Raw genomic sequence first — 14,916 nt, forward strand, 5'->3', positions numbered from 1 at the left:
GGCGTTCTTTGGCTTGTAGATGCATCACTCCAGTCTCTGCCTTTATCTTCACGTGACATTCTTCTCTGTGTCTCTGTGTCCGAATTTCCTTCTTCTTATGAGGACACCAGTCTTATTGGATTTAGAGTGCCCCCTAAAACAGCATGACCTTATTAACCTTGATTACATCTGTACAGACAGTATGTCCAAATAAAATATTCATGGGTTCCGAGGAGACAAGATTTCTGGAGAGATACTCTTCAACCCAGTAAAAGTGTCAGGGGATTCATTTCACTGCAGTGCTAAGCTCTTTCTCCAACTCGCAGGTTTTCAGTGGCCAGAGGTTAGCTGGCTGCTCCTGGCCTTTTCTCATTGACATTTAACATATAAGGAGCACCAATTCAACGAGTCCTTCGCTCCACTTATGGCAGTTTAATCAAATAAAGCCTGAGGAAAGTCTGATACAGAGGACTGCATAGTTTAAAAATTGAACTTTAACCTGCCCTCCTGCAGACTGTCCCAGACGTCCCCTTGCCTCTATGCCTTGCTACTCCGAGATGGGAGATGGAGGCTCTGGGGGGTCTTCTTTTTGTTTTGGTTGAACGCTTGGCATGGATACTATAGACTCATTCGTGGATCTGATATAATTTGCTTAATGTGGTATGAAAATAGTTAAAGTTATTATTCCATCATTGTTTCTTTCTTTGTTTTCCTGCACTTACAGATATTTTCTTATTTTTTTCTTCTTTTTGTATTTCTTTGGTCATGTTAATGAGACTTTCTGCAGCATGAAAATAAATTCTTAAGTTTAGTTTGCCATTTTCATAGACCCTGAAGACAATTTCTTGCATTTCTTACAGGGTTTCTAATCTTGTGCCTGCACTTAGCAGGCATTCAATAAATATTTTGAAATGAATTTGTAATTATAGACATTAAGTATGTGCAAGTCAGTGAAGGAGAATGTTGGAGCGTGGAAAACCTTTCCTGTATCTCTGAAGTCACATGGCACTTCAAATTGGTGAGATTGAGACAGATAGAGAAGAGACTAGAGGGAATTATAAATATAAGTTGAACACTATTTAGTGGCAGGAAATATGGAAGGATTATTTCAAAAGTCATTTAGTTTTCACAACAATTCTATGAGAGCAGAATTTCTCCCATTTTATAAATAAGGAAGCAGAATAACTAACTTGTTAAGTAACTTGTTCAAGGTTACATAGCTGCTAAGTGATAAAACCAAGATTCAGACTCAGGTCTTACTGAATCAAAATCTTTCTTCCTGTTACACCTTCCTGTTACTCCCATGGGATAATGTCAGTTCTCCCAGGATCAATAAGTTTCACTGTTTCTTACATACTCTTAGGAAACATTGCTCATCTTATCCCATATGTGGTATTTAAAACTTATCAATTATTTCTGAAGAACCTGCCAACCCTGACTTTATAACTCAGAAACTCTTGACTCAACTGTTCTTTGAGACCCCCATCGTAAATCAAGGTAGACTCACTCAGAGACAGAGGAGCCCTGACCATGTGACGTGAAGTGAGGACACTGAGAATTTCCATCTTTGTCCTTCCCCAGCTAAATCTTACCCATGAGCTTACCTACAATTCCCAAACAGATTGTCTTCCTATTTTAAGCAAATACTTGTTGAGTGGTTCACACATTCCAGGAATTGTTTTGCACAAGCTCTGGGAAATTTTAGGCAAACATATCTGTCATATCAGGAATGAGTCCAAGTCGTTTTGCTTTTTAGGAGGGCTGAGATGGCTTTGTTGGTAAGTTCAGTGGCAAAGATTGGTGTCCCAGGTCAATCAACACACTTCAACAATGCTGAGAAAGAAAAGTAGTGGGAGGGTGAAAATAGAATGGTGAGAAAGACTTAAAGAGAAAAGTAAAAAAGGTATACCTTGTTCACTTGAGCTCGAAGCTGGTGACTTTCAATCAAGTGAGAAAGTTTGTTGGCTATTTCCATCCAAGGCCTATAATGATCTGGAAGTTCTTTCTGCATTTAAAATAGAAACGTCTCAGTATTTTAGACCTCTCTGAGAAGCAGCTTTGGAGAGTAGCTGCTTTCAGATTTCAGTCCTAAAGCAGAATTCAGGTCAATCTAGTTCAACAAACATTGAGAATTCACTATATGCTAAGCACTTTGGATACACAGATGTCTAAAGTACAGTCCTTATGCTTAAGAAGCACGTGGTCTAGTAAGGGAGAAAATAAAATATAGTCAGATATATCCCAATGCAGTGTAATATGTTCAATTACTGATGCGTAGTTAAGCTTAAGAGCTTGCAAAAGAGGAAGAAGTGCTGAATTCTGTCCATTGTTGTGGGGAATTAAAGGGAAGTATTTCTATAAATATAACAGTTGAGTCAAGTTTTAGAGTCTGAAAGTGGCTTTTTCTATGTGGGAATTTGAAGCAGGGAAGGCAATAAAGCAGAGGGACTAGTGGGTAAAGAGAGAGAACTGTGTGCCTCGGGACCATAAATGATTCAGTGGTACTAGAACATAAAGCTCGAGAGAAAGGATGATGGAAAATGAGGCTGAAAATCATATTGAATGTGCTTTTTACAAACTACATAGGAGTTTTCTTTTTATGTAAGTTGGCAACGTAGTTCAATTTGAATTTTAGGAAGATAATTTTGCTTATAGGATTTTAAGGTATAAAGTCAGATTGGGAAGCCTTTGGAATACTGTTGAAAGAGTAAACTTAGGCAATGACAGTGAATTTGGAAGGAAGAAAGCATGCATTCAAGAAATATTTGGAAAGTAAAATTGAAATGATGTATGATTAAATTGGGCGGGAGGGGCTAAAAGCAAGGTGGTTTCTAGCCCAACAGCACCATTTGTGCGCACGCTCTGGGCCCATGGTTTAGCAAGTAGAACATAGGCTGGATTTCAGCAACCCCAACTCTATTCCAGAAAATGGTAAAATACGTCTATTGTTGTAAATAAACTTTCGTTGGAACACAGCCAGGCTCGGTTGTTTATGTTTAGCTTGTGGCTGCTTTCACATTACAGCAGCAGAGTAGGGCAGTTGCAACAGAAACCATACATTATGCAAAGCTTAAAGTATTTGCTATCTGGCCCTTTACAGAAAAAAATTTGCCAACTCCTGATCTATGCCCGTGGTCTGGTCCTCCTTTTGTAGAGTACAGACTGCACACTGAACGTTATGTCTCTGGGCTCAGAAGAAGAGGAGGTGAGGATGATTTCTGTGTTTATGAATTAGGTAACTGAATAAATTGGTGGGATTGCAAATTGAAAGAGAAATGCAGGTCAAGTTAAAGAGAAGGCATAAAGATACTGAATTTCTTTTTAGATAGACAACCCAAAATATCTGTAGAATATCAAAATATGGCTGTATACTGGGCAATTGGATATACAGTTTGAAGTTCAGGAAAGAACTAATATAAATACGGAATTGAGGGACGTAACTGCAGTAAAAACTCCCCTTTGTGGTTAAAACCACAAGAGTATATAAGATCATTGTGGAGAAGTTGAAAAGTGAAAGGAGAAGAAGACCTAGATTAGCCCACTGGGGGATATTTACAAGGCAGGCATAGGAATCGAATCTAGCTACACAGATCACAAAGAACTTTTTATAGGTTCAATGAGCCAGAAGGGAAGCACCCAACGACTCTAGGAAATTTCAGAGAAGTAGGATTCATCAGGTTGAATGCATCATTAGGAACTTAAAGTAAGATTGTCCCCTTTGAAAAAAGAAAAAAAAAAAACCAGAAACTGTGAAATCACTAATACATAATTAATATTTCTCTATATATGGCCTAGAAATGTAGGTCAGAGTGGTGGAAGCAGAGGTCAAATTTTAGTGTGTTGAGGAAGTAAGAAACTAGAGATCAAAAATGTAAATTACTTTTGTGGGTGAGCCATAAGGCGTTAGCAAAGAGGCACCTCCATTTAGGAATGAGAAACTTGAGTGGTTTAGTCTGCTATTGCAAGAGGGAGGGAGTGAAGATAAAGGAGAAAGTGGAGTGATTAAAGGCCAGATGTCATGGAGGAAAGCAAGGAGGAGAATAAGGGGCCTCTGGCTTTGAAGCAATGGAAGGAGAAAGTCTGGCGTTCAAGGGAATCCACTTTTCATAAACTCAATTTCTCAGCAAATGGAAGTGAAGACTTGAACGGAGGGTTGGGTATTAAATTAATTATATAGGGAAAAGGAACAGGAAATTAAACAGAAAAATACAAATATAAACAATAAGATATATTATAATATATATTATGTTATGTATAATATATTATAATAATATAGAAGACCCAGGGAAGTTTGAAGAGGTATCTCTCTCTAAGTTACCCATGAATCACTTGTTGGAGGCCCTCTGTCTCTCAAACTCTGAGATAAAACTGAGTTCAAGTTCTTAAGTAATTCATAACCTGGGTGAATCCGACATTTAATCCACAATCTCTAAAAATCATAGGCTTTATTTAATCCTCTCCTTTCTATTTCTGACCCTGATTCAGTTCAGAACAAATGGGCCCCCTTTAGTAGCTTTCACAACAAATCAATTACACCAAAAAAGTTTATATGCATGGAGGTATAATTTTCCCCAGCAGCGCTCAGCAGTGGGTGCAGAATTGGAGAAAGTAGATAATTAAATTGACCCAGGTTTGGGGATTTACTGAGCGGTGGCAGAGTTGAGAATGCTAGTGAGAATGATGGCAAAGAGATTTATGGTAAACTGACTCTGAACTGGCAACGTTTTTGTCCTCTCCTCTATATGATGCATATGTCTTATGAACAAAAATTGAATGCAGTTAGAGAAAATGGAATATAATCTTCATAAAAGAAAATCAAAGTTGCAGAGTCATGGTATTCAGAAATTCCTTTTAAAGTGGACTGTAAGCGAAGAAGTTGAACCAAATCATCACCTCTATTTTTCCTTCCTTGATGCCTAGAAAAGGGATCCTAGTCTGAGAATTAAATTAAAGCATCCTGGATTTCTGCTTCCTGGCTTGCATGGAAATACTTAAATACTACATTTTGTCTCAATCTAGCCTGGACTCTAATATGTACTTTCTCTTTCTCCTTAGTTTTCTAGAGGAATCTTGCCCTTCCTTCTCTTTTTCATCCTCTCCCCTCTTTAAAACGTTCTAATGTTTGGACTTCTGTATCATCTCACAAATACAAGAAAGCCATGAGCATTGAGATCCTCTGGGCTCTCAAAGTGTGGTCCCCAGTCCAGCAGCATCAGCATCATTGGGAACTTGTTAGAAATGCAAATTCTTGGTTGGCCATTGAATGAAGCTTGCGTCGTTGACGGCTCAAAAAAAAAAAAAAAAAAGGAAGAAAGAAATGCAAATTCTTTCCGGCCCAAAGCCAGACCCACTGAACCAGAAACTCTGTTGTAGGGCCCAGCAGAATGTTTTAGCAAGTCCTGTAGGTGAATTTGGTGTACCTGAAAGTTTGAAAACCACTGATGTGGGGACCTTGAAAGTGATCAAAAAGAGGAGAAAGGACTTTAGAGATATGTCACAATCCATTAAAAATGTACTCTTCCTTTGGCTTTTCCTCTAGACACTGGAGAAAGTATTGAATGATGTTAATTATTTTTTGATTCCCAGACTTTTTTTTTTTAAGTTACAGTGTGGGAGACAGAATTAGCTGATGAGTTTTTCACTAAATAGAACCCCTTTTGGTGTCGGCTTGTACATATCTATCATATCTGTTTTAAAACCTGTAAAGTATTCCAATATTCTACTAATGAATATTACTAATTGCTTATAATTTCCACTATTATCAACACATCTGAAACAGTCATCCTTATACATGCAATTTTAGATTACAGTCATTATTAAGACATATCTTTAGGGGCCAGCCCCATGGCTGAATGGTTGAATTTGCACAGGGTTTGCTGATTCGGATCCTGGGTGTGGACCTAGCACTGCTCGTCAAGCCATGCTGAGGTGGCATCCCACATAGCAGAGCCAGAAGGACCTACAACTAGAATATACAACTATGTACTGGGGGGCTTTGGGGAGAAGAGAAAAATAAAGAGGAAGATTGGCAACAGATTGGCTCATGGCCAACCAAAAAGAAAAGACATCTTTAAAAGAGGGCTTATTTGATTAAAAGTTCTGCACATGGAAGTGTTGAAAACTGCTTATTGATTTTCTTGCAGAAAAATTACATGAATTCATAATCACTTTTATAATGTGTGATATACAATGGGAATACCTGTTCATCTTTGATTCTAGCAACACTGAACGTACCAAACATTTTTGTTTTGTTACGTCTTCAAGATAGGACATGTATTATTTGCATTAAAATTTTGTAATTATTTTACTATTTCATAATAATTTATTAAAATAACCCTCCAAGAAATATACGTTTCTCAGAAATGATGATTAAAAATAATGCAATCAATGTTTATGGCAAGACAGTCAAAAAGCACTAAATTTATAAGGTGGAAAGTAAAAGTATCCTAATTCCTACCCTCCAAACTAGCAGTGATGACCCTTGAAAGTTTCTTGTGTGGTTTTCCAGAAATTTTACATGCCATCGTTCTAGTGTTTCAATTTACATTTCTCTGATTATCAATGAGTTTGAATATCTTTTCATATGCTTTGATCATTTACATTTTGTGTGCGTGTGTGAAACAGCTGTTCATAACAGGGTAGTCAAATGAACCAATATTTTCATTTATGCCATTGTGTTTTAAATTATGTATAAAAAGTTCTTCCCATCCCAACATCGTTTCTTTTAGAGATTTTCTAGTTTAATTGTTGATACTTACATCTTTAATCCATCTACATTTCTGTTGTACATGTTATGAGTTAGGACTTATCATCTCATTATTTCCATTTTGAAATAGAGGAAGTTAAACCCGGAGAGTTTGGGTGATTTTCCCCAGGTTTCACAGCTGGTCAGTGGCCAGGTCAAACCTTTGATGACTCACAGTGTAGTGTAGTTTCCAGTACCTCTTCAGAGTAAACGCATGGAGAATGGTGGGGATTCAAGGAGGGAGGATGGAGGGTTGGTGCAAGGGGTTAGGAAATTGAAAGAAACTACGTGTTTCCCTTCCCCTCATTCCAATAATCAGAGACCCAGAAGTGGGATGGGCAGAAATAATAAAATATTTAGCTTTCCTTTCTTTATATAAACCTATTTTCTATTTTGTGTTATTCTTTTTCTGGACTTCTATATCAGTCAAAGTATAATTTTCAAAAAGTTAAAAAAAATGACATACAAATATAGAATGTGTGTCCAAAATATGTTTAGTTCATTATTGAAGAAATCAGCAGGATTTCCTCAGTAAAGTTGGTTCAAAAGAACTTGATAAACTGAATGTTTACAGAGCTTTGAATAAAGAATGTTGAAATCAAACTACTAGGTTAAAGATATAATCAGTTCATAATCCTGGGGGCAGTACAGTCACAAGTTTTAGGTTTTATTTCTACTCAACAGAAATCATTTGAAGTTCTTGCGTAAAAAAATCTACAAGTTAATGTGTAACTTCAAAATTGGGCCCTAATCAATAGTAAGTAGCATGTCAAACAGAGGGACATCCCTTAGGTGATTAAATGATCCCAAGGTGAGACAGACAGTGCTCCAGGTGGCACTGAATGAACACACAGCCATCCTTCTGCTTTATTTTGGGAAATTTTTCTTAACACATTTATAATCTGAAAGAGAATAGACTGTTTAAAATAAAGAATTTTATAGAAATAATAAACTCTTTGTTAGATTAACACTTCGGTTAGGTTAACTAAAGTGTCTGGTTAAGAAAATAGCACAGAAAGGTTAAAAATAAAAGTTTGAGTAAGATTAAACCAGGCAAATATCAACAAAGGAAAATTGGTTGACGATGTTGATATGATAAAAATTAGAATTTAAACTCTCAGACAGATTAGAATTTGAAGCAGACAGTTTTAAATGAAACAAGAGACAAGTTTTAATGGAAAGAGGCTGGTATGACACTGCAGCAAAGTAGAGTGAGGCGGAAGAGAGATAGAGGACTTTGAAGAAAGAGGGCAGCAGCACGAGGGGCCTTGTGGGCTGCACTACAACACTTGACTTTGTTCTGATGAGCAGTTAGAGAGTTTTAAAGACTGAGGTGATGTGGTTTGATTTTTGTTTTCAAGGATCACTCTAACTGCTGTGCAGAGAGTGTCCTGTAGCTGGGCAAGCGGGGAAATAAGGAGACAGGAAGGGGCAATAGTCCAGAGGAGAAATGATGATGGATTGAACTAGAGTGCAAATAGAGACAAGTGGACACATAGGAGGTACATTTCATAGCCAGGACTGAATTCATTCATTATCAAGTGAATCACTTACGAAAACTGAAAACTATTGTGAGACTCAGATGAAAAATGTGTAGTTAAGGTTAACAGAAGACCTCAGGCAAAGTGAGCACTAACTAAATAGTAATTACTACTGTTATATTATTAAATACTATAAAGGGGCTGTAACAGAGAGCAGGAAAAACTCAGTTCTTATTGAAATAGAAGAGAATGGTATAAATAGATTGTGCTGATACATTTGAAAATTTGAATTGAATCCCTATTTGGAGAATTGTAAAAGATCAAATTTTTTGTCTAGAAGTGGGAAACCTGAATAGACCAATAAGCATAGAGGAAATGGAAAATGCAATTAAAAACGTACCATCTAAAATTTCTCAGGTCTCAAGAAGTATGATATATTATCTCTTCTGGAGCATAGAAAAAGATGAGAGAGCATCTAATGCATCTTACAAAGAGAACATAACCTCAGGACTAACCCCTGAAATAATAAGACTCCTGTTATTTAGGAATACAAAAGGATAATTCTTAAATGAAATAGTATTGAATTCAGTGGTATATTAAAAGACCAATCAATTTGAGCATTACTTTGAGTATATTTTAATAGTAGAACATTACTATTATACGTGAACTCAGGAAAACCCAGAAAGATTATAGAAAAGATTTGGAGAGAATATTTTTATGAACTGCTTGAAGAAATACCAAAGTAACAATAAATGATTGCTAAAATGCCTTCCAAGATGGCACTCGACAATGATAAGATTTTCTTCTTTTTTTCCTGAGGGATGGGTAACTACACTGGGGACTGAAGCTCAGTAGCTGTGAGATCAGCTCCCACAGAGAGAAGTTCACCTTCTCTGCCCTCTCTCTCCACCTAGAATGAGAGGTCAGTCGTTTCTCATAATAAACACTGGACAAATAAAAAGACTGCGACTTTTAATTGGCACCAAATTAATTAGTCCTTCTAGGGTGCTCGAGTCTTTTGTTCTGGTCTCCTTCTATCCAAATCTTCAGTATCTATCTGAATGCTACGCATCTACCTAAGTGCCCTTAAACATAGAAAGTAATGTAAAAATATTCACTAAATTGAAACAGTAAATAAAATGCCAGTAAAAAAAAAAAAAAAATAGTAAATCCAGGGAGGATCATTAATTTGACACTAGACAGAGAGAATGGTTGGAGGTTAGAATGAAGGATGGGGAAAGGTTCTAAACAATTACCTTCAAAATTAACTGTGATTACAAGTTATTTTTAGGAAAAAGATAGGGAAGTTTTTGTGCAAATGGTTTGGTTTGAATTAAACATCAAGGGTAGAATAGATACAGAAGTTTTATATATCAGTTTGATTTATAAGGAGAGGAAATTGAAATTAACCAAAATGTCTAATGCCATTTAAGTTTCGGTGTTACGCCATGTAAATGGGATTTGATGCAACCATTAAAATTATATTATTAAGACTGATTAATTTCAGGCAAAGGTTTATGTTATAGTATTGAGTTTAAAAATGCAGAATGCAGGTTTGTATATGCAATAGGATTACAATTTTGTAAACATACACACACACACACACACACACACGCACACACACAGACATATTCACTCTTAGATAAGTTATCCCCAAATACCGGAGGTATTTTGATTCTGTGGTGGGGCTAGGAATAATCAACTTCATACTTTTTTTAGTTTTTCAATTTTTATTTAATACACTTGTTAACTTACTAATAAAATGGCCACATTTGGTATATTTTTTCACAAAAATATTGTGACTAAGGTTGAGCCACTGTAATTCTGTAGTCTCCCAATTTCTAAAGATTAATACTAAAATAAATAATCAATTAAAAGAAATGTAACTATAGTCATCATGTTGTACATTACATTCCTAGTACTTATGTACCTTGTGACTGAGTACTAGGGATGTAATGACAACATGGTGACTACAGCTGCACTGCCGTGTGATACACAGGAAAGTCCAGAGGTTAGAGCCTAAGAGTTCTCATCACAGGAAGGAAATCTTTTTTTCTTTTCTTCTTTCTTTTCTTTTTATTGTATCTGTGTGAGATAATGGATGTTGGCTGAACCTACTGTGGTAATCATTTCACAATATATGTAAATAGAATCATCGTGCTGTATACCTTAAATTTATACAGTGACGTATGTCAATTATTTCTCAATAAAACTGGGGAAAAAAAGAACTGTGAAGTAGAATTCCCAGCAATGGCTTGCCAATTGATGGGACTGTCGCAAGATATTTATAGTAATCATATGCTTCAAAATCAAAGTAAGGCACATAGTTTGATAAATATTGGCATAATTATGGTATGAAATGGGATAAAAAAATTCTTTTGCAAATTAGTCATTGTTTAGAAAATCTGATCCTCACTTATTCTGTTGTCAATAAGAGGAGGCCAGAGCAAGGGGTGGCCTAGTTTTAGTTCTAGACTCACACCACAGTGTCAGAATTTTAAGGGACTTTATCTAGTAGTAATATTTACCTTCATTGGTTTCTTACTTTGGTCCTCATAGCATGCCTATGAAGTATTATCCTCACATGAGGAAAATAAGGTTCAAAGAGATTAAATAAGACTTAGTAGTTTTAAAATTGATAAGACATTTAGCTGGAATTCAAACTCAAATCAGTATGACTATTACAGAGTCTGCCTATACCGTTAATCAGAATTTGTCATATTAACTATATACTATTTCTCAACTAGAGTAATGTATAGAATGTCTTAAAGGAAAATTTCTCATGGATCCCAGAGAATAATTTCCCGAAGATCTTAAGACCTCAGTTGGAAGCTAAAATCTTATTTTATGGAAAAATTCTTTCAATTGCAAGTTATCAGTGCAACATAAAATTTTTGTTTTTATGTCTAGTCAGAGAATAAAAACACAAAGTTTAATTTCTTAGTGTTTATGCACTCTCAAGCATATGTCTTCGCTTCTCTTCCCTCTCCCCACTCCACAGGCCACAGCTTCAGAAACATGATTCTAATTTACCCTTTTAAACCTAAGCAGGAGAGGACTCCTTTCCCATGTGACTTGGTCACATAATTACTGTGGTCACATATGATAAACAAGGCTAGAGCTTGAGCTCAAGTGGGCTAACGTAATGCCTACCCTTAGCCCATATACTGTTTTCTCATATTCTAGCTTTCCTCTGACCTTAAAGCTACAATTTTACAGCATAGGACCTGATTTTTCTTCAGAAGATCAAGTCATACTTGTGAACACAAGTTAACATTATTCTGGCAAAACCAGTCAATATTTAACTGTGTCCCCGTGACTCCTTGATCATTTTATACTTTGTACCCTACTTTTCGTTGCCTTTCACCCTTCCATGCCTGTGTGGTCAGGTTTGGGAATCTCAGGACAAGACAATATTTTAGTACTTATTGTCCAGGTCCCTCCCTCCCTCTAATCCTTTATCTTTTCGCCTCACTATCTGTAGTGGGTTGAATGATCTCCCCTCTTCCAGAAGATATGCCCCTCAACTGTGATTGAGACATTATTTGGAAAAAGAGTCTTTGCAAAATAAGTTAATGATCAAAACATGAGATCACCCTGGATTCAAGTGGATCTTTAGGAGAGAAGACATAGACAGGATGGGAGAAGACACAGACACCGAGAAGAAGACCATGTGAAGATGGAGATAGACAATGGACTTATTCCGCCACAGCAAGGAACACCTGGAGCCAGGAAAAGATGGAAGAGGCAAGGGCAGATTCTCCCCTACTTCCTTTGGATGAGAGTGGACCTGCTAACACCCTGATTTCAGACTTCTGACCTCCAGAACTCTGACAGAATAAATTTATGGTATTTTTAATTTAATTTAATGTTTTTACTTCGGAAGATTTGCTCTGGGCTAACATCTGTTGCCAGTCTTCCTCTTTCCCTCTTTTTTTTTTTGTATGTGAGCCACCACAGCAGCATGGCCACTGACAAGGGAATGTAGGTCCATGCCTGGGAACCAAACCCAGGCCACCGAAGTGGAGCACACAGAACTTAACCACTAGGCAACTGGGGCTGGCCCTAAATTTCTGTTATTTTAAGCCACCAAAATTGTGGTAACTTGTTCCAGCAGCCCTAGGAAACTAATACAATCCCTTCATTTTGACTGAAAAGTGCAGGTATTTATTTTCTTATGCCCAATTTTTCATCTCTCCCCGTGTTTCCTCACGTTTCTCTACAGCTTAGATATCCAGAGTGAGAACACTCTAAGTTGCTTCATTGTTTAAAATTCCGGTTTCCAGAGGACCACCTTGGCTGTCCCTGCTCCTGCGTCCTTATCCATGATGGTCCGTTTCCCCTTTGGCTCTACTCACTTTTCTTGGTTCCTTAATTTTGGCACAGAAATTCATACCCAATCCAACCTTCCCCTCCCCGACATGTTTCTCTGTATTGATCTACATTAACTGTTATGAAATCTGATCTCTGTGTCTCTATTTCTACTAGACGTCTATCATTGCCTATCAGGTATGCCTTAGAACCAGCAGAGATGGCAGTAATTTCTCAGGGAAATATCTGAATTCTTCCTACCTACACTTTCTATGTAGAAACTACAGCCTCCTGTGGCAGTTATGTTTCTACTCTTCCTTCTAAGAAGTCCCCAGCTTCTATCAAGTGCTTTGAATTTCTACAATAGAGTACATATATATATATTGATTTTTCCTAAATAGTTGCTTGATCTCTATAAAGAATAAAGTTTCCAACTTCCCTATGACTATTGGTACCAGTCCTTTTCTTCTGCTCCATGGCACATTTAAAATTTCCCCTTTCCTTTGTTTTTTTGTTTAAACTATTTCCAAGCCCTTCTCAGTGTTTCCTAAAGCTGTGCCACCTTTCCTTCCACAGCCGGCCTCCTAAGTGTAGCCCCTCATCTCTCACCTGGACCTACGCTGTCCTCTATGTATTCTGTGGTTTTCAAGTACTGAGCCCTTTAGGCTGGAGATTCTGCATTAACTGTTCTGAGGCGGCTCTGCCATCAGTATTTTTTAGAGCTCTTCGATGTTTTGGAGCAGGAACTACTGCTCTAACACACCCTGCACTTAACATTCTGCTAGGAAAATATTCAAATGCCAGTTGTGTCACATCATTTACCAGATGTGTGAAATCCAAATTCCTGAGCCAAACTTTCCAGGTCTCTCAATTCTACTCCAATCTAATCTCCTGTGATAATCTACCTCGGCCCCTCCTTTCCTGCCAAACTAATTTCCTCGTATTCTTTATGTCTAAAGAAAAATTACTTCCCTGGCCCCCCTCCCCAAACACACACACATGCAACAAATGATCTGGCAAAGTGTTTTTGTGGGATATTTATGGACATGAGTCTGAGAAGTATGCATTTTCCTCACTGAAACATTGGACCCTGGAGATACTGAAGAGTTTATAGAAACAGTCGAGGAGAGTATTTGAAACCAATTCAGCCCCCTCCCCCAAAGCCAATATGTTTACTTGTTCATTAGCTTGACTGTGTTTTCTTCAGAGAGACTTAGAAGTAAGGATTTATAGTTAGCCACTCAGCTTGCTGAAAGAGCATCTTTGGGCAGGTTGACATGAAAGAAGAGCCCTCCCATCACTTGCCTTTAAACTGAAAGAAAGGACAGCCTATCCATGCGCTTAGCCCAGTCAAGGGCTGTTATTTCCCAATTTGTGGTCAACTGCAGCACTGCTGCTGCCTGGTGATGCTGGTGACAGAATCTCCCCTGATGGGTGGAGCAACCTGCAGCAGATTCTTCTGAAAACTTCCTTCCCCACCTCTTCCCAGAAAGGGGTATGTTTACAATTCACACAAATAAGAGAAAACTGAAACTGAAACAAAGACTGACATTTTCAGAAGTCTAACATGTGACTATGATAGAGTAGACCCAGTTTTCCAGGGAAGTTTTTATATGAGCTCAGAAATGGAAATTTCTTGTAAAGAGTCACCGTCAACCAAATCACAGGATAAATATGATCTGGCTCAGAGTGTCACAAGCTCTTGATGTCCTTATTGTTTCTCATTTGGTTTTCTTATTTATGAAAAGGAAATAACAAAGATGGGAACTCAATAATTACAGCCCTACCCAATGTTTACATACTTTATAGTATCATTTTTCCTAAGCTCAATGTGCGTGTTTAATTGCAATAAGAGCATGTTAGCCTATTGACCTTTTCTTCTTTGTAAACTAGAGATAAGGGGAATATTCCCAAATCAAGTTACACATGCAAAATGGAGTTTTTAACGAGCACTGGACTGAAGGTCAGGGGGGCTGGCTTCTAGTCCTTACAGTGGATTTATCAAAGTGCTTTAATGCTCCACAGCAATCCAGTGGGAGTGGCACTAGATCTCCATCAAATAGATATGAAAACTGAGAGTCAGGCAATGCTTGTGATTCATTCAAGATCACAAGAGAGTTAGTAAGTGCAAGTCAGGGTGACTGACTCATTCTGTTTTCCCCAGGAGTTTCCTGGTTTAGCTCTGCAAGTCCTGGATTTTGGGAACTTCTTCAATTCCTAGAAAGTGGAGACTCTTGGTCACCCTAGTGGCTGTGTCAGAGAACATAGTCCACTACTCTGGGCTACAAGCCTACTATGCATAAAATTCTGAAGTCATTACTTTTAGTGCTTAAGTTACTTGCATATCTGTAACGTGGTCTCACAGCTTACAGCTCTGCAGAGAGATTTTGGACCAGTGAA

The 14,916-nt window shown here is 37.5% G+C and overlaps 1 protein-coding gene across 1 annotated transcript in view; it reads right to left on the reverse strand.

The window, feature by feature from the left end:
* The window catches only part of IDO2 (indoleamine 2,3-dioxygenase 2), a 54,588-nt gene that overhangs the window by 38,522 nt on the left and 1,150 nt on the right, over window positions 1-14,916 (reverse strand). The window contains exon 2 of the mRNA XM_014837751.3: window positions 1,889-1,984. Within this exon, the coding sequence (XP_014693237.1) occupies window positions 1,889-1,984 (96 nt within the window). The remainder of the gene's footprint in view (window positions 1-1,888; window positions 1,985-14,916) is intronic.

This window comes from Equus asinus, chromosome 27 (assembly GCF_041296235.1).
Source record: "Equus asinus isolate D_3611 breed Donkey chromosome 27, EquAss-T2T_v2, whole genome shotgun sequence".
In the NCBI taxonomy this organism is placed as follows: domain Eukaryota; kingdom Metazoa; phylum Chordata; class Mammalia; order Perissodactyla; family Equidae; genus Equus; species Equus asinus.